At 42.2% G+C, this 20,651-nt stretch overlaps 1 protein-coding gene across 1 annotated transcript; it reads left to right on the top strand.

The window, feature by feature from the left end:
* The first annotated feature begins 1,020 nt into the window (after positions 1 to 1,020).
* On the top strand, positions 1,021 to 20,022 carry TOLLIP (toll interacting protein). The gene is made up of 6 exons (XM_010143552.1): positions 1,021 to 1,143; positions 4,108 to 4,257; positions 7,865 to 8,047; positions 8,863 to 9,015; positions 10,371 to 10,461; positions 19,642 to 20,022. Exons 1-6 carry the CDS (start codon positions 1,021 to 1,023, stop codon positions 19,854 to 19,856), a joined length of 915 nt encoding a protein of 304 aa, XP_010141854.1. The 3' UTR covers positions 19,857 to 20,022.
* Positions 20,023 to 20,651: the final 629 nt, after the last annotated feature.

Below are 20,651 nucleotides of genomic sequence, written 5' to 3'. Positions count from 1 at the left end.
CTGCCTGCTGTTCTTTACTCTGTCCTGGTGCCAGCTCCAAAGAACAGGACTTTGCACTTCCTGTTGAATTCCACGAGATTCCTACCAGTGAATTCTCCTGTCTCTCTGGTTGTCAGTAAACCAGTCATTACCCCCCGCATTTGGTGTCATCCTCAAAACTGATAAGGGTGCGCTCCGTCTTCACTTCTGGTTACTGATAGGGAAAAATATTAGACACGTAAGTTAGTCTGAGTACAGACCTCTGAGAAACTTTGGTTTTAACCGGCCTCCAGTGTCATCAACCACTGAACCTGATCTTCGGAGCTCAGTGACCCAGCTGCCCATTTGGATTGTAACTACCCAACTTCGCTAACCACTGCTCTCTCCTTACTCACAGGTTCTAATAATTTTATTGTAGAAGGCAGTTGGGCTCATGAGGCCTATTGTTTTCTTTTTTAAAGCATTGGTAAAGGCTGGTTATTCCTAGTATCTGTTCTTCGGTTTGTTTTTTTTTCTTTATGTGAAGCTGACCTGCCTGTGCTTCCTCAGTCATTCATCTTGCCCTTTTGAAAGCTGGGTATGGGATTTGTCTTTCTTCATTTACAGGGGTCAGCCTCTAATCTCCATGACCTTTCAAAGATAATAGGGAGTAGCCTTGAAAAAATATCAGCTAGCTCTTTCAGGACCTTGGGATACATCCCATCTGGTCCTAATTTTTTCTTTTAGGGTGCAAAATGTAGAACATTAGTTCAAAATTCTCTCTCATTCACTCGGTTATTCTTTCTTAAAAACAGTAAAACCATTTAAAGGAGAATGGTCACAACTTTTTTGAGTAGCTTGTGTTTAAAGCTCTTTAATATGAAACTTCTTTGAACTCTAGTATCAGAATTTCTTGGTAATTGCTAGTGTGGAAACCTTAGTTATGGTTCCCGGGATGTATCCTGTCTCAGCGTATCGTTCCTTAAGTCAGGGACTTTGGTTCTCCTTGGCTTGGCGTTCCCTTCCCTTACGTGGGTACCAGTTGGTGAGGTAAGGGTCCTGATGACTTCCCTTCCTCTTCGCTTCACCTTCCACCCTTGTTTGTTCCTGTCAGCCTGCTGCACTAGCATTGCCTTGACACCATTTAAGGTTGCACAAGAAGTGAGGATGAAAAGAAACCGGAAGGTGAGGCTGAAGCAGCCCGGTCCTGAATTAGCTCAGATAGCTGTAGAGCACCGCACCGCCTGCAGCTGGATGAAACCGAGCTCCAGGTTTTATACCTTCAGCGTTCTGTTTTGAAGATCCTCGAAACTAGCTCTTAGGTGGTTTTAGCAAATGGGAAGGGCAATGTTATTCTGTTAATTCATATTTTTTATATGCAGTGCTATCAGTAAGTTTGTTGGGAAGTAATCATAAGGGAAGTAATAAAGGAGTTATAAGTAATTATTAAGGAGGTAATTATAAGGGAGGCTTATTTTTTATGAATGCTCACGGAACATTTGTCTTCGGAATTGTAATCCTATCGTAGCACTGTTGTATTGCTGTCTGACTTGAAAAGAGAATTCTAGAAAATTCTGATGTTAAATGGAATTAATCTGGTGTTCTGCAGTTCATGGCAGAGCAGGTTTGAGTTTCCCATTCTTCCTTAGGCGTTGTTATAGTAGATGGAAACGCACTTATTTTAAAGTGGGTTTTGAGGAGGCTTCGTGATACAAGCCTGTCAGTTCTGTCATCCTTGCTTTAAAAACAAAAACTGTGGTTGAACTCTGGCTCTGTAACTTCCTATTTTTGATTCAGGTTTGGAGGTGACAATTATGTCCCTGCTTTAAATGAGGAAACATCAATTAGCCTGTTTTCTTCACAGATAAAAAGATTGCACGCTACTGATTTGTCTCCGTCAGTATGGAATCGACAGATAATTAGCGTAAGAACTTACTGAGAACTTGTGTGTCTTCCTCAGAAAGCATCTCTCCAAGATACTTCACTGAATCTATCACCTGATCTTGGGCAGAGCTGAACCTTTGAGAGGGAGTGTGTGCATCTCCTGTTCCGCGCTCTGCCTTTTTGAAGGCTTTGCTACCTGGTTCTTTTGAGAATTCAGTTATGCTGGCTGTTCTCAGGTTCTGAGGAGGTCTGCTCTGCAGTTCCTGGGTGACATGTAGCTTCGCGTGAGGTGACTCAGTGACTATCAGCTTAGGAGCTGTAAGGAAACTTCAGTCTCCCTTACAGATTTTATCCCTTTTGACCTCAGTACAAAGACTAGTTTATATATTGTATTTTGAGCACTATTTGGGTGACTTCAATTTGAAAAGTGAAGGATACTGTTAGACTTCTGCTGAGAATGAATCAAGTTTTCCAGCGTCTCCTAGGGTGGTAGACTACGCTACCCTGTTTGCTGAGTGGTTGTCAGAGGGAGCTTGCACGTTCGGGCATGTAATTTCAGAGCTGCAGCCACCGCTTTTGACTATTCTTAGAGATAAGAGTAATACCAGATTTGAAACTTCTGGAGGCCGAGGGGTGGAGGGGACCTGCTGTGTTGTAAATGCCATTGCGTTGCTAATTCTGGTGCTGTTTCAAATCTTTCCTAAATGGATTATGTTTTATTTTAAAACTGACACCTTTTTTATAACACGTATTCTATGAGAAGGCTGTTACAAGATCCTGTCTAATTTCCAGCCTAACTTAAGTAAGTTTTACTTTAATATTAGCTCTATATTTTTGTTTAGTCTTCTCCCTCTCTGCCCCCATTCCCCCCCTCATGCTTTAAAACTTAAGCTATTAAGGATCTTAATTGTAAAATTTTAAGCCACTTGTCAACGAAACTGATTCCCTCTTCTCCCTCGCTCCAGAAGCCCAGCAGCAGACATTCAGTCCTCCCTCCTTTGCTTCCTGGGTAACCTTCCTTTCTGCCTTGTAACACCCACTGTTGGCAGGATCCTGAGGCTCTTGGATAGCAGTACTCATACAGAATGTGATTTGGCAAGGGCTGCAATTTCTGTCTCCAGGATGCAATCTTGACATGCAGGTGCTGTGGAATGTTCAAAAGCCATGTCCTAGAGGCCTCTTAGCTCCTTCAGTTACCTTCTGTAGCCATGCTGCTGCCGGATGCGCAACAGAGCGATCTTGCCTGGGATTGCAGTGTAGGAAACTGCGCTGTCTGTTGTCCTGGCGCGGTGGACGGCTCTGTATTAAATACGTGAGCAGCTCTGTGGACCACAGAGAGGAGTACAGCTTCATTAAGAATTTTCTGTGCCACTTTATTAGCCTTTTAAAATTTATTAGAATAGTGTGCTTGCTCTTTTAATATGATGATGTCTCTAAATGTGTTACCGGGCATTTAAAACCTAGAAACAGCCTGAGTTGTTGAATTGACAGTGATAGAACTGATAAGCAGTAGGGTGAGACTTTCCCTTTTCTTGCTGTGACGTGAACAGAAAATCCGTGGTGTCTGCTGATTCATACTGGCACACGTGACAGAGTTCCTCTAGTGCATTTCTACTTTGAATTTTTCCTCCTGGTTCGTTCTTGTGGTAGACCAGATTTTTAATTCCTCCACTACTGTTTCAAGCGTGGTGGAATTTTGTCCCCAGGGTTCGTTTCAGACCTGTTTAACAGTGGAAAAAGCATTCGGGTATTGTTGGTACCTCAATGGTTTCTTAGGGATGTTGAAGGGTTTGTTTATGGGAAACACTGTCTTTATGTTCTGCCTTGAAGGTGACTGTGGCGGTGGCCCTTTCAAATGAAAGCAGTGTGCTGTGTCTTGTCACAGGGATGATTGGCAGAGTGATGCGTCTTAAGTGAAAGAGCTGGGTGCTACCAGAAGGCCTGGGATGTCAAACCCAGGAACTCCGACTGTTGTATGGAATACTTACATCTTTAGTTGCAGAGCAGCCTTGGCTCTGTATGTCCTACTTTTTTTCAGAGGCTTATGTTGGAAATCAGTGTTTTTAAAAGTCAGTGTGAGAACATGCTCTACATGAACTGGCACTTCTGTCATTTAATTAGTTCTTTGCTCAAGCTGTCGAAACCAGACTGAGTTCTGCTGAATGTTTTCGCTAAGCTTATCTTTGAGTTAACTGTCTTTTCTCTTTAGTTATGAAACAGCAAGACTTAAGTTTGAATGTTTTTCCGCTTTCTTTTCTTTTTAAGGTATATGTTGGTGAGCTTCCTCAAGACTTCCTTCGCATTACCCCAACCCAGCAGCAACAGCAAATCCAGCTTGATGCCCAGGCAGCTCAGCAGCTGCAGTATGGAGGACCAGTGGGTACTGTTGGCAGACTCAGCATTACTGTAGTACAGGTACAAATTATACCATCTTTGTACAATTAAGTAATTGTAATTAATTAGTACAATTAATCTTTTTCGTGATCGGTAGCCATAAAAAGATTTTGTTTTGGAATTTGAGTTACTAAATTACTTGTGTCTAGGGACAGGCTCATTCTGAAAGGTTTTGTAGCTTCACATTTATGTCCAGCAGCATTTTGCCTAGTTTTGTAGCTGCCTGGTGCAGCAATTCCTGTAAACCTTGCTATTATAGCACATAATCGAGTAAACTCATGGGGTTTTGTGCAGTGAACAGGTTTCTCTGAAAACTCGTTACGGCTTCCTGTGGAAACACTTGATCCTGGCAGACCTAAACAATTTTGAGACTATTGGGAGAAGTGCAGTTGCCTTACGTGTTTTTCTTTAAGTGACTGTGCTGTCTGTCCCTATTTCCTCCAATGCATTTGCGGTTTTTCCTAAGGCTTTCTTATTAACCACAGTTGTGTACTCCTAGCTCTTTATTTTCCACTCTTCCCTTTTCTTTCTTTCCTTTCCTTTATCTGTTGGCAGTACTGCATTACTGCATTCATTATGCATAAGATTTCGGGTTTTAAAACTTCTTTTTCTCAACACAATTCTGTTTATCTGTGTTAGCATACCAGCTGTCCTTCATATTAACACAGCTCATCTATTTACAGGGCTGTTTCCTAGTCATTCTCTAAAAACATCTCAGGGATACTTAGCCTTAAATTTAGCACCGTGCCTGGAACAGTACCCCTATGGTTACAGCATCCCTGGTGAGATCCTTACTGGGGAGTAAACCTGTGCAGGGTGTCTCAGGATAAGAGGCACTGATCCTTCCTCTCTGTCTTTCACGGGTCAGTTTGCTCTTTCTCAACCAATACCCTCCCTTTGAAAACTGGGGGTAATGGTTTTTCAGTTTATTACTTCCAAGATCAAGACAGTTGAACTCGCTCACTGCGTTCAGTTGCAGTCCTCTGTCTAGTTCTGAGGAGTGTCCCAATCTGTGTTCAGAGTGTGTAAGGATGGAACTTCTTCTGCAGCTTTGAACTGCACAAAAATTACCACTTCTAGAGCATAGTGGAAGAAGCTTTAGTATAATATTTCTTCCAGAGCTAGGAAGAGATGATTCAGGTTAAACTGCAGGCTTGTAAGGAAATGAAACATTTCTCAAGCCACATGCTGCGTCTCTCTTCGCTCTGTAGCGGTTTCTAGCAATCTGAACACTACTCCATAGGTTGTTCATCTTTGGCTATTGGCTTGGATAGCTTAAAGTGCTTTTTGTCATGGGTTGTTGATCCAATCAGAAGACATGGTACAAGTTCCTGGAGCAGATAAGGGGGCAGAGAGTGCAGTGTTCAAGAAGGAGCTTTGCATCTCACTTTGGCTATATACCGAAACATGCAGGTTCCTGTTTGGCTGGGTAAACTGATGGAGTTGACACTGGTCTTTATGAGGGTCAGTCCTCGTTTATTTTCAGGTGCTTGGGCACACAAGAAGAAAGTAACTGGTTTGAAGAATAAAACCTAATGGCTGTTTTGATGCTCTGTCAGTAAGTAACCACTTGTTACAGAATCGCAGGATAGCTGAGGTTAGAGGGAACCTCTTGAGTGTATTTAGTCCAAACCTCATCCCTGCCTTCCCCTCACCCCCTCAGGCTGGTCCCTTAATCAAGAATTAAGGAGGATATTAGGTGGAAGGAAAGCCTGAGAGAGCTGGGGAACAGACTCTGAGGGAATCCTGTCGACGAGTAGTCCCTGCCATCAGGTAGTTATGAAGACAACAGCTAGGTTCCTGTCAGTGCTTTCCAGAGGAAAGACGAGGTGCAGTGAGCACGAACCGAAATACTGCCAACTCTATTTAAACATACGAAAAACCTTTGTGCTGTGAGAGCTGTCAAACCTCAGAACAGGTTGCCCAAAGGACTTGTGGAGCTTCCATCCATGGAGACGCTCAGAACTTGCCTGAGCATTTGACCCTGCTTTGAGCGGGGAGCCTGGGCTAGACAATCTCTAGAGATCCCAGCCATTCTCTGATTCTGTGAAACCCTTAATTGTGTTAGTGGCCCATTGCTGAACTCATTTAAATATGACCTCCAGGTCCTCCTCCAGTTGTTGCACAGCCTGTAGTTGTGCTTGTGGTTCCTCCTTCTTCTCAAGGGCAGAACATTGCATTTGTGTTTGTTGAGCTTTGGGATTCCTCTGTGCCACTTCTCCAGCCTGTCAATGTCCCTCTGAACAGCAGCACAACCCCCTGGAGTCCCAAGAGATTGTCTTCTGTGGCTGTCTGGGAGCTCATGGAAGAATGCTGTGGGAATCCTGGCTGAGTGTTTAGGCACGTGGCATTCTGCGTAGACTTACTGTGGCATAGTTAAGCTGTGGAACATGAAAAGCTGGTTGAAGTCTTGTTTTTAAGTATGATGATAAAGTACATAGAGCAGCACGCCTTAGTTCTGTACTAATAAACCAGTGGAAGATCAGAAAATGTTTTTGGGAAGGTAATTTACTGCTTTTTTGTTCTTGCAGATATATAAGAGTGGTGATGAGTCTGTCTAAGCACGGCTGATTGCGTCCTCTTGAATTACAGACAGATAATTTATAGGCTCTTTTTTCCTTTGGTGAATCTTTATCATAAACTGCTTTATCTGAGGACTTGAGAGTCTAGAGAGTGTGTAATTTAGGTACCAGCTTTCCTACTTCAGTCGTTCAGCCCGCATTTACAAGAAGCCATTTGAGACCTTTCTCACCAGCTCTCATGTATGAATTACTGAACCTGCATGTGCCCTGAAGGAGAGAAGAGCTTTCCAGGCCAGAGCTGCAGCCACTGTAACTAAATCTTGCACGAGTCTCAACTCTTCCAGTTCTCTCAGTGCCCTGTAGGTGGGCAGCATCCTAGGCACCTTGTTTTGTCACTTGTCTTACTGTAAAAACAACTGCAGGCTGCTTAGTACAGGCAGGGAAACAGCACCTCCAAGAAGGCCGGTTTCTGCTTTGGCTTAGCTACGCAGCGGTGCTCAGGGTTGTCTTCAGGACCTTCACGAGCCTGTTTTGTTCTGTTCCTCTGATGCTACAGGAAAAGCCTGTTGGGTCTCCTGATTCTGTACAGCATCTCTTACTATAGTAACAGAGAACTTCAGCTGTGCTTTTGATCTACTACATTTTACCTCTGTTCACCTGCTTTTGTCTTGTGTGGTGTTCTTGAAGCTACAGGATTTCTGTATCCATCCTTTAGAAGTGAAGGAGGACAGGCTCCCTATTGCAGTTAATGGTTGTGTATTGGGGAGGAGATAACAAGGCAAGAACTGAGCTTGTTACTAGTTCCTTGGAGTCATTGGTTTCCTATGAAGTAACTTATTTCAGCTGTGGTGAAGATGTGTATTTGCTACCAGAGGTTAACAAGAGGTTCCTTTTCCAGGGTCTCCAGACATCTAACAGTATCACTGGCTTATGTTTGAATCTGAATGCTGGTTTTCTTGGTTTATTTTTTTCTTTTTCCTCAGTGTCTACCTTGTAATTGAATCTAGTCCTTTGTTCAATATTTGATTCTCTTTGTGAACTGATAGTAATTAACTTCTCGGGTTAATGTAAATACTATACACTTACAGGCTTTCTTTTCTTTCCAGGCAAAACTGGCAAAGAACTATGGGATGACCCGCATGGATCCATATTGTCGGATACGGTTGGGGTATGCAGTGTATGAAACTCCAACGGCACATAATGGAGCCAAGAACCCCCGCTGGAACAAAGTGATTCAGTGCACCGTTCCCCCCGGTGTGGACTCTTTTTATCTAGAGATATTTGATGAGGTCAGAACTGCTGTATATTCCCCCTATCTCCTGTTTGGACTTAAGGTTTGGGTGAAATCTTGCAAAAAAAGGATTGAGTTCCCAAACACTGGGTTTTTTTAGCTGTGCTCTCTGGGAGAAAATTTTTCAGAATCCCAAGAGCAGCAATGCATAAGGCTTCCCTGGGAATGTCAGAGCTGGTGCTTTTCCTTGGGTGGCTGGGAAGGGGCGTTAGTAGGGCTCCCCGCTAAGGAAGAGAAGCAAAAATGTCTGAGAGGTGTTGAAGCTCCTCCCTGATACCAGAATGCCCTTGCAGCCTGTTCTGTACCGTCCCCATTTCTGTACCATCCAGCCTGTTTATACAGTGCTGCTTTACTCAGAAATCCTTCAGTGTTATTCTAACCCAGGAGGAGCTCAGAAATGCTGAGGAAAAAAACTTGTCAAATACAGCCTGCGTGTAGTCACCAGGATTTATGAGCAGAAACTAAGAGGCTACAGCAGAGGCTGTGGTTTGCCCTTTTTTTGGCTGCTTTTCTTACTGCGTGTAGTAAAATGTGCCGCTGCAGCAGCTGCGTGGTCATTGCGCGAGGGAGGCCTTTGGATGCTCTTTTGTGGGCTTAGTGGACGGGCTGAAGTGTCTTAAGCATCACTTTGAGCATCATTCATCCTTGTGGGAAAGGTGATGGCTAAAATACTTACACCTTAGTATTTTCAAAAGGAATGACTTAAAAGTGGCAAAATGTAATAGCATAAAACTGAAAGAAGTTTTAGTCAACGATAATTTAAAGATTTTTTTTTTTTCCAATATTTTGTTGTTCTGTCTAATTCTACTCTAGCGGGCCTTTTCGATGGATGATCGCATCGCCTGGACACACATTACGATTCCCGAGTCTCTGAAACAGGGAAATGTGGAGGATGAATGGTATAGCCTGAGCGGAAGGCAGGGGGATGACAAGGAAGGGATGATTAATCTGGTTATGTCGTACACGGTAAGTCAGCTTGGGGGAGGGAAGAAGGAGCTTCTTGGATATTGGGAGGGAGATGTTTTAGATGGAAGTAGAAGCAGTTCCATTGTACCTGACTTGGTGTTTGTGTGTGTTAGCGTTCAAAAGAACTATACTTGGGAATAGCTGTCAAAAATATGATTTAAGACAGTAAATACTTTTTGGTGGTAGGTGGTTATTTATTTATCTGGTTTTGCAATTACAAAAAATCATTCCCGTGCTAATAGAGGTACAAAAAAGAAATCCTCAGGCAAATGCTCCATTGTCATTTTAAATTTAATAATTGTAATAACAGTAATAATTTTTAAAAAAGCTTTGTGGAATCTAACAAGTTTTTTTTTTTTCCCCTAAATGTTTAGAAATTCATGTCAATCTAAAAGGAAAAAGAATGGAAACTTCTGCCTTAGGACTTTCTTGGATAGGTTGAATGCTCTTTCTGATTACTTTTTGCTTCCACTCTTGTTCATTTGGTGCTCCTGGTCTCGAACTGGTGACTTACATGGGTCCATTTAGCAGCTCATGGACTATTCTCTCGTCTGTCACCTTTGTCTTAAGTAGCTGCTGATAGCATGGGCAACCCTGAGTGCTTCCTGCTACGCTTGTACCTTGTCAAAAGTTCCAAGGTGCTGTTGAGTGCACAGCTGGGAACAGATATTCCCTGCTGTCCCAGATCCACGTTCTGCTCCACATCTGAGCAGGTGTTCCCTTACCCCCAGGAGAAATGGGTTTGACCTTGACAAGTGTCTGCCCAGGAAAGTACCGCACATAGAGCGTGACCTTTTCATGTGTTCCAGTATCAAACTGAACAGGAGCTGTGGTAGTAAACCAGAATGGAGTTAAATTGGTGTTTTGTTTTAAAGTACTGGTTTTGTTTTAAAGTACATTATAAAAAACAAGGATTTGAACTAAAATTTGCATCTAGGAGCAGGATACTGCTTTTAATAAAAATCAGTTTTGCTCTAAGATGGATTTCGCTCATTTGCGATGAATATATTGTGTATTTGTTTCACAACAATAAAGCACGAAAGCTGATTAAACCCGTATTTTGAAATAATTCACTCGAGTGACAATTTCAGTGACAGAATTCGTGAAGCTGTTGCAAAAGGCGAGTTTGCCATGATGTGTCTGTATGGATTGACAGGCAAGTCAGTCGTCATGTGGAAGGATGGCAGTTCAGTGAATCTGCCAGAGATGTTGCTTAGTATCGATTAGCACCGAGTGTAGTCGTCCTGCGGTGCTGAACGTGGATTTGCAACGTGACCATCTGTCATTGCTGGTTGAGGTTTCTTCCAGTTCTCGCAGAGTTCGGTTCTGTTCTAATCGATGTTTTTTGTGTCAAGTCTTTGCCAGCTGCCATGATGATGCAGCCTCAACCCGTGGTCCTGATGCCCACTGTGTATCAGCAAGGAGTTGGATATGTGCCTATAGCAGGTATGTTTTCTCTCCTTGAAGACTCCTAAAACTTCCAGATGACTGGATCTGCAGAAATCACTAATGAATTTCTCTTGCTTTTCAGAATGTAAAGGAAAACTGTAAATTACTTTATCCTTCACCAATTTTCCCGTAATACATTTTTAGGAGGAGGAGTGAATTAAGTGTAGGTCTGCTTTCAGTCTTGTACCCTGTTTAAGGATGCTGCTGAGTTTGATTAAATGGATTAAAATGACTCTCAAGGTGGAACAAGTAGCTTGAAGGCTTCTCTTTTTGAGTATTTATTTTAGACCTAGGTCAGCGGATAACTAAATATCCAGCTGGCTGCACTCTAATATAACGTGTGCTTATTTAAACGGCAGCAATCCACGTCTGAGGCTGTTCAGAAAGTGCACCAGGTGACTGGTGCTGTCAACTGCAGCCTGAAGAGCCCATAAGGGGATTGACTCTGCACAGCCTTGGACGGTGCTTTGCTGGAAACTTGCTGCACAGCCTGTGAGGTGTGTAGCGCAGCAGATGAAAAGTGTTCGTGAGCTCTGAGGTAGTTCCGAACATATATCAAGAAGAGCTAAAGCGAGTATTGTCAGATCTCCTCATCTGTGCAAAGTAAGCTTTGGACTTTCAGAGAAAGGTGTGTTAACTTGGGCTTTGTGAATTTTCTGTCAAAGGTGAAAGGCTTGTAAATAGGCTTGAATTTGCCCTGCTTAGGTAACTGGTGAGTAAAGTTCAACCAGGCTTCTTTGTGTGTTTCACAGTTTGTAAAAGCCCCACTTTGTTGTGTGGACATTTATTCAGTAATACGTGCTCATATTACAATATTCAGTAACTTTTTAGGGAAAATAAAAAAAAAAAAACGTACTTTGCATTTCTTTCAAAGTGCAGTGACAGAACTTTGAAATGAGTGATAGAGTGTGTGGGACATAATTTCAGTGCTAAGGGCTGACACAACAGAGATACATATATATATTTTTAAAGACTTGATTCCTGATTGAATTTAAATTTCATTCTCTGTAAAAATAAACCTTCTCAACAGAAGCCTGGATATGTAACTTAAGGAATCACACCTCCTGTTTCTATAGAGTTAACTTAGAGCAAAAGATGGAAAACTTTGGTTATGTTCTCTATTCCCTGATGAAAACCCGTGCTGTACTTCATTTACAGTGCTTTTCTCTCTGTAGCCTAATTCTCAGGATTTAAGCCCTGCTTGCTTTGCCAATGAACTAGTTCCGACTTGTGTGCGTTCTGAAGTGTGATTCCATGGTGATAAGGCAGACTTCTGTGCATCTTGTCTGTGTGTGAATTAGATGCCACATCTTTTTGCTTGTAGGTTCATTGCATCCCTGCGTACTGAAGCAGTTAGTGAGCTTCAGACATGGTTATCTGGTGTATGGCTAGAAGAAAATCAAGAGCTGGGGTGGCACACACAGCAGAGTATTGGAAGGTGCTAGAGAATTCCTTGAATATATCGAAGTGAGAATATTGGTGTTGCAGGATTGCTGTGCCAGCCAGAGTACAAACAGTAGAAACGCAGGAGAGACCAGTTTAAGAGGTAATTGAAACCAGACGTAGAACTGAACAGGCAAAACTGCTACTAGCCCTTCTGAGTTGAAAACCCAAGTACGGTGCTGCGTCTGAATGTCTGGATCTTGGTGTTCTGTAAATGGTGTATTTATCTGGAGAATGTTTTCAGTAATACTTACTACGTAATCTTGGACAAGTGAAGCAATAACTAATATTTAGCAAGGGATAGTATTCCCTGACATTTTAGCATATATAAAGGCAATTTTTTATAACAATTTTATTGATCTGTATGTTGGACCCTTGCCCTTCTGCAAAGATCCAGCATGTTTGTTTTAATCGCTGTTGCAATAATCTTCTGTATTACAAATTCTTCCTGATTCAACAACTTGTATTGTTAAGGCATCATGAAGTCCAACCTCTCAATTTGAACTTCTCTTTTGTTCTGGGAGAGCTTGAACGTGCTTCTTTGACTTTACAAATGCTGAACTTGCTACAAGCCACCTTTGACTTTTTTTAAATATTACTGTGCTTTGTGTTTGCTGGTTTAGAATTTCTGTGGGCACCACCAAAATTTCTCAAAGGATTGTGAGTTTTAAAGCTTTTGCCTATTCACTAATCAGTGACCCACTCATAATATTAGATGGGTGGTCAGGCTTGGACTGTAGAAGTGACTTGTCTTCAGAATACTTTTACTATTTCGTACATTTAATTGTATGGCTTAAAGTAATTTCAAATTTTAAAAGGAACCAATAGTGCATCTTGGAAGACGTGGAGTGTTGTGTATGCTGAACTAGATGCTCCTCCTGGATTCGCTGAAGTCGTTCAGAAAGTCGCATGTGAAGAACTGGCCACTTAAATGAGTGTAGTCGGTGAATAAGCAAGTTCTATATATTTCCTTCAGACGAGGGGAAGAGCAGCACTGGGCAGTTTATTCCATCTGCCACAGAGGAGATTCTGCTGTTGGGCACCACTGTTAGAATCTCTGTAGAAATCTTGTCTCTGATGGAAATACAGTGGGTGGACTAGAATGCTTACCGAGACAGTTTAACAGTTACTTGTTAACTGTATGAAATAATTGCACTTCGGAGAGAGAGGGTGTTCAGGCCAAACTGGTTTTTTTTCGGTAACAGAAAATGTTTGTTTCAAAACATGGTACATGTAACTAACCTTCTCATTAAGATCGAAGCAACTGATTCCTCTCTCTATAAAAGCTGAGGTAAATAGTAGTAGCAAGCAGCTCGTCACTGTGGTAAGCAGGTGAAGCTCGAAATGCCAGCACAAGAAATGCTCTTTTCCCCACGTTTGCTGGATGACGTTACAGAGCAGAAATGGCCATAGAATGTTCTTGCACCGTGTTAACTAATTTCAAAAGTTCTGAAAATTAAAGACTTCTGACAATAGTGCTAGTTGCTACAAGTGATAGTTGCTATAGGTGAGGTATCTCTGGATTGGGTTTGGGGTGAATTTATCGGTCCTGTTGCTGTTCTAAAAGCTGAGTTTACCTGCTATTCCTGTTTCTTTCTCAAAAAGTAGAAAATCTATTTGTACTTCGCTTACTTTTTACATAGGTGTTTATAAGTTAAACCCCCTGTGTTTCAGGGCCCTGTCAGAGCATCATCTGTCACTGAGGTGAAGCTCTGTCTGTATGTCCCTTAACCCTTCGGGGGTCCGTATTGACTTCCGTGGGTTAGCTTGAGACGTTACTGGTATTTGTGTGGAAAGCCATGGATGTGTGTTAGCCTTCGTGGGCCGTGAAATACAATCCTTGCTGCTTGCTTATTTTGAAAATGTTTCCTCTAATTGTTATTTCCATAAAAACAGCATGTTTAGGAAACTTGTTCAGAGCGCTGAGGCGAATTAGCTGGAGACCGAATCCTGGCAGCGTTTAGGTTTGATATCAGGTTGTTTAGGTTTTACCCAATTGCCTCAGTTTATCCAAATTTCAGCTTTGGAAGTTAAATGATTAATTTCCTTTTAAAAATAGATTAATATTTCTTTCCCATGTCTTATTCCTTTCCCCTTGCCCCTTCATTTTCACCTGTCTTTAGGGCTTGAGTACTTTGCTCTGGGTAAGTTTCCAAGCTCTTTTCTCACGTCCATCCTCATTGACTTGAGTCTTTGCATGAGCTCATGCTTTATCTGTTACAGCAGACTGTATCACAAGGTATTGCCACTTGGATGTCACAGCAGAACGATGTAATGCAGCTCCTGGAGACTGTTAAAGCCCCTCTAGCCTGTTGGAAAGTCCTTAAAAGCATCTGCTCAGCTTCATGTTATAATGATGAAAGTAATTTGCGATAATGATGTTGATGGATAAAACGGCATGTTAATATTCTTCTGAGACTGCCGTATGCCAGGGAGCTGTTCTAGCTGATGGCACTGGTTTCCTAGAGGAGAAGCTTTAATCTTGCAGTTGTTCTTCTGCTGCAAGGTTTGGGGAGAAGCAGGTAATATCCTGACTTCTTGTAGACTGGAAAGCGAAGAACTCAGTTCTGCAATGGCATTGCAAAGACAGCCTGCCAATGGTCTTCTGTTAATCTTCAAATAAGCCTTTTTTTCAAAAAGCCAACGCTTTTTTTCACCAGTGTGTATCTTTCATGCACATCTGGTTTTGATCCATGTCGAGGTATGCATCTGTCTAGAACTCTGAAGACAAATTGTGTTACAAGAAACCAATTTTCTCTTCAGTTTAGGCTTACTTTACAATGACAGCTATGATTTTTGAATTTTGCCAAGATACCGTGACATCCTCAACTTTGATAAAAGCATTGGTCTTCAATAAGACCATTCAGAACATCCTAGAATTACTCCTTGTGAGATAAAATGTCATTTCTTGATGCTCTGAATTTCAGAAGGTTGCTGTAAATAAACCTGCTGTGGTTGTTGCAACGTATTTGGTTTTTTCAGAGCCAGTGGGATTGTAGAGTTTTTTTTATGCTTCACTTCTCTAGTAGTTTGCAAAGAAGCGACATTTTACAAAATGGAGACTATGGCATGCAGAATTTAGCACTGTTTGTTTTTGCTGAAACAAATCGTGTTAAGACCTATTTGTGTATTTTAAAGAAGTCAACACTGATTTCTTCCTTTAAATTAAATTATGCTAAGAAGGTTCCTGCATTTTCTCTGAAAGGGTTCATGCATGGGACAGAATAGTCATTAGTTAAGAAATTAAACATAGGGCTCTTGACAACAAGAAAATAAGTAAAAAACGTGTAATGCCTTGTGTGCAGTTAAAGTTTACCCCGTAATCCTGCTTTGACGCTTCCGTTGCTGCTCGTAGCATTGACTTGCTGTGTACGTACTCGCTTTGTGTGTCAGAATGTCACTGCTCGTGCCAGCATGTCTGCCACTGCCATTCCACTGGGTGGGAAAACAGCCGGTACCACACTTACCGGATAGCTGAGAGCAGCGCAGGAGCCTGCGGTCCCGTTGCTGGTCAAGTCTGATGCGGTTTAGCTTCAGTTTTCACCAATTAGTGAAATGAAGTGCTCAAGATGTAAAGCAGCTTTTTGCAGAACATGGATAATTTTGAAGTTTATTACGAATTTCTCTAATGACTGCACATATTTGTGTATATTTGCTGAATTTTAGTGTGTATTCTTTTTAAGTTTATGCTTAAGCCTTGCTTACTGTTTTGTAAATCAGAAGCTACGGATGCTTTTAGCTTGAGTGTGGAACAAAGGAAAAAACCAAGGTGCTCTTTACATCGGTATTCGTGTAGCTTGAATGCTGGGTTTCATGAAGAGCAAGAACTTACCACGGAGGTATTTATTACTAGTCACCGTGATACTAACTTCTGTTTGTATGCAGTGTAGTTGTTGGCAGCATAAACTAATTCTAGAACTGTAAGAGCTGAGCAGACGGATTTTGAAAATCACTAGTGAAAAACAATACTATCAAGAAATTTCTTGTCTCTGAAATCCAGTATTTGGATTGAAAATAGTTCTTGAACAGTGTCCTCAGAACTACCATTTTTTATGAGAGCAATAAGAAAAACTATGTGCTGCTCTTGATTTGTTTTGCCACTGGCAAGATGCTGACACTTCACGGGCAAGCTGTCAGATGCTGTGGTGCTCAAAGTGAGCCCCATGTTTCATTTGGATTAGTATTTTAACCTGACCTCTCATCCGGACAGTTCCTGCACAACTTGGGCTGTCACTTGGATAATCTGAGGGTGCTGATGACTTACTGATGAGTATTAGGAAGCTTGTGTTAGAAGTAAAACGTGACTCCTGTTGCTCTGTCTCGTCAGGTACTTTGCAGCTCTGTTTTTTGAGGCCATAGATCTTCGCTCGCCTCCTGTAAATGCCTAGATGTTTTGCAGGAAGCACGAGGAATGTACCAAGGCTTGCGGAAGCTATAGAAGAGCAGTGTGAAAAGCTGCTGGGTGTGACTGTCGGGCACAGTGTATATGCAGTGCTGCTGAGGATTGCACAGTGGTTTGTCACCAGGGTGTGCACATGGTCTGGTTTGCCGTGTGTTCACACACAGAGCCAGGCAGATCTGCAGGGGCCGTGTCCAAATGGCAAAAGAGGATCTAGAGCTAAAGTTTAGGTTGTTGCAGAAGGCACCCTGGGTAGTGGTGTGGTGCAGGTAGCTGGACAGACACAGTTACAGAGTGTAGGTATTAAACTCATGGTGAGAGGGACGTTTCTGTAGCTGCCAGCATGAACCTTTTTAAATAGATGCAGCCTGTACATTAGGCTTAAAGCATCTAGGTTCTTTTTGTGCTGCTAGTGAAACTTGAGGGGAATCAAAACTGGAGAATGTTGACAAGTGTGGAATTGCTTACAACTGAGTAATGCGTCCCTTCAGAAGGCCAGGATGAGGAAACAAATAGCAGAGAGTACATAAAACTGTGGTTGCAGTGCACACAGTCGAACAATGTTTAATTACAGTACCTCGTCAGCCAGAGGTGATGTAAATTAAGATGGGTTTAGCTGATCCAACCTTGAATGTGAATTGTAACATAGCATTTTTCAAACTGATAGAACAAAGATAATGACTGAGATGCTGCAGTGTTTGTACAAGTTAGTGAGCATAGGCATTTCTGATGGAATAGTTACAGATTAAAGAAAGTCTTGAAGGGGCAAGGTAGGCATTGAAGTTGCTCCTTTTTTTTTAAGGAGACATTAAGTCTGAATAGCAGCAGTGTAATATAGGTGCAATACGTTTGGTCACTTAAGTACTTCAGTCGTTATGCCAAGACAGATGAGGCTGCAGAGGGGTGCGCTGGAAAATTATGTTAGCTGGAGACCTGCTTTATGTTGTTATGCTTTTTGGGCAGTTAGAATTCCAACAGAGAGAAGCAGATTTTTATCTGCTCCTGAGTACTGTAGGAAACCTGGTTCGAAAAGTATCTTACTTTGAAGAGTGTAACAGTGGTGATGTGAAGAGTTCATCCTTTATTTAACTGAAGGGGAGGTAATGAAGGTCATAGAGAGATAAACAGGTAAGAAAAAAGTTGTTAGCCACTCAAAGTGAATGTATACCAAATTAAAAGAAAAAAAAAGCACTCTTGAAGAATACTAAAATAGCTCTGCAGTAAAACAGTAAAGTAGATTTCTGCCCAAACGAGGTAGGGGTGCCCAAACAAGGGATGTGAGAGGGCTGAATTTTAGATTAAATCTAAACTGGTCATCAGGCGGGGTAGCAAATCTTTAGAAGATCAGATGTGTAAGGAGTTGAGAACTGTTTTAGAAGCAGAGAACCTAGAATCATTGAGGTAATTAGGTGACTATAAAGATAAAAATGTATGTAAAGGAGTATAAAAGAACCCGGGTGGAACATGAGACTGTAACTGAGGGAGGAAGAAAGTGTTTGGTTTGTCCTTCTTAGGAATCCTTTTTCTCATGGAGCAGGAGCCTCAGTGTAATTTTAGAGCTTAACACCAGTTGTTAAGATGACCAGTGAGAAAATGCAGGTAAGGTGACAGTTACTCCCAGTCTCGCGTTTTGGATTAAAACCTGTGGAGACTAGATTGGATTGGAAACCTGCGGAGACTCTAAGGAGCTGGTTTAAAACAGCAGCTAACTAGGTAAACTTGAGGAGCAGCTGACATGGTGGTGTCGGGAAGGCTCATACCTTAGAAATTATGAGTCTGTGGGTAAGAATGATGCGGTCTGTGCATCAACTGCGGTTTGAAGATGTTACTTGCTAAGCACTCTTCCTACCATCTGATACTCTGGTGGTTTAATAGCTGTTTTGAAAAGCTGATGAACAGATGAAAACAAGGGCTGAGTCATCCCCTAATGGAGGGAGGCCTTTGGGGTGCCTCATTTTTAAAGAACAAAGCAAGGAAAGGGGACTAATAGACAATTCATTGAAACAGAAACTCTCGGCAGTTTTCTGAGGCTCTCTGCCTGCACCAGGTTGCAGAACGATCTCATTAAACTCATTGGGAAATAAAGTCACATACCAAGGCTGGCGTTTAAAAAAAAACATTAACTAATATATATTAGATGAGGATTTCTTGGTTGGTCGTTATTCCACATAAAGATCTTTGAATGAAAAAATGTAGACTGAAAAAAACAGGTGAACAGTGTTTGAAGCGGTAGATAAAATGCTCAAAGGCAAATAGAGAACAAATATAAAAACTTGTATTGTGCTGCTGCGTGAAGTCGGTGTTTAGATGCAGGTAGTTCTTGCCCCACCTTAGAAGCAACACAGCAGAGCTGGAGAAGAACACGTGGAAGTGTGGGACTGATCATCAGGGGTCTGGAGCTGCCTGGAGACGTCGAATATGCCGTTACCAGAAGTGCTGACAAAGGGCTTTAGACATAGGCTATAGCTGGCGTCAGCTTTATAAATACAAATGCTAGATTTTTCAGCAGTGGGTCTGTGCTTCAGTAATGATGAAAGTGATGAAAAGGGATTTGGGTCTCATCATTCCTTTTAACAGGGGTTAGAAAACTCCTTTTCTAAACCTGTCTTTATGAACTGCCAGTGCTTTAGATTTGCAGAGACACACAAGAAGTTCATGGAGAATGTCAGATGAGTTCTGGCCTCTGGCAGAGGAACAGGGAACAGCAGAGTGTCCCCGCAGGCATAAATGGAATTGCTCTTCTGCCACCTTGTGACTTTGCGGCCTGAACTGGATGGAACTTTAACCAGCGAAAAACATTGGCTTGAGTGTGATCCAGTCTCCTGGTGGCCCCCAGAACTTTGCTCTCCTTTCAGTGCAATGGAGATGGTGTGCGTTGAGCTTCTGAATATCGATTATGCTAGATGGCTGATGCATAACCGTCTTTTTCATAACAACATAAATACACTCAGGACTAAAACACGGTGGGAGCGGGGTCTAAAAACTACTTCACCTTCCTGTGGTGCGCTTAGTGTTCAGTTAGTGATTCATGTGTAAACATGCCAGTCGTACTTCATTCTGAGCTGTACCTGTTGCCATACCGTAGTTTCCACTTCCAGAACATAGCTTGGGCGGAGAGGTCTCTGAAAAGAAAGTTCCAGAAAGATGGATTCTGATTGCATCTGTCTAGGTATAATCTCTGAGATCTTTTTTTTCTGGAGTACATGTTAAAAAGACCAACACTGAAGTTGGTGGGTTGGGATGAGTCATGAGCGACTTTCTTCTTAAAAATGATTTACTCTGTTTTCCCCACTCATGTATGTTTTGGGTTTTATCTTCTTGTTTTCTGTCTGCAGGGATGCCTGCAGTCTGTAACCCAGGCATGGTACCAGTGGCAATGCCACCTCCTGCTGTCAACCCTCAGCACCTGTGTAATGAAGAGGACCTGAAATCTATCCAGGACATGTTTCCCAACATGGACAGGGAAGTAATCCGCTCAGTGCTGGAAGCTCAGAGGGGGAACAAGGATGCAGCTATCAACTCCTTGCTTCAGATGGCTGAAGAATCATAGACCCACACTTCCTGCATAGTCCCCGTCTTCGATGCCACTTATTTTGACTTGCCAAGCCAGGGATTTAGCTAGAGGAAGAATTTCCCGACAGCTTTCTGTTAGCGCATCCTGTGTGAAAGATGATCCCCCTTTCCTCCTTGGACATTTGGATCTTTTTCACTTCCTTTCTCAATCTCTACATGCCCAGTTTAGCTTGTGCCCTGCAGTACAGCATCTTTACTCTCGGCTGTGCCCTATGTGGCTTTATGCTGATGGGGAGGGTGGGGAGTAATGTTGCTTTTTCTTTTTCTCCCCGTTTTCATAAACTTGTTCTTACAAAGTAACTCTATGCAGTACAGGATTTACTACTGTAAGGTTGGAAAAAAAAAAGCCTTTGCGTGGAGGGTTTGCTCTTTAAATGTAACTGATTTGTTAAACTCTTTAGGTTTCATCAAGCAGCCTATTTCTGTAAGAAATTAAAAGAAACACCCTTTCCTTCTCATGTGGTGTTTAGTTGTTGCTGTGATCTATTCAGCTTTTAATGATTGGAGATTTTTAATTTAATAAGCTAAATTTCTTAGGTTGCACTGTGGGTATTTGTAATGAGCATCTTCGATTCAATCTAGTCATCGGGCACCAGAGCAATACGTGACCTGGCGTGTACTTGGGGCTTTATCCTCCCACATAGTATTGCTGGGTGTCCGTAAAATCCTAACGGGTACCTTGTCACCGCACAGCGTGTGGTGCTGTAGCAGAGAACAGGACTGAGCCCCAATGTACTCCCACGGCTGATTGCACTCAACGACTACTATTGCA

This window comes from Buceros rhinoceros, unplaced genomic scaffold (assembly GCF_000710305.1).
Source record: "Buceros rhinoceros silvestris isolate BGI_N320 unplaced genomic scaffold, ASM71030v1 scaffold2009, whole genome shotgun sequence".
NCBI lineage: Eukaryota > Metazoa > Chordata > Aves > Bucerotiformes > Bucerotidae > Buceros > Buceros rhinoceros.
The sequence above is the reverse complement of the archived record's forward strand: the minus strand, read 5'-3'. Positions and strand labels throughout refer to the sequence as shown.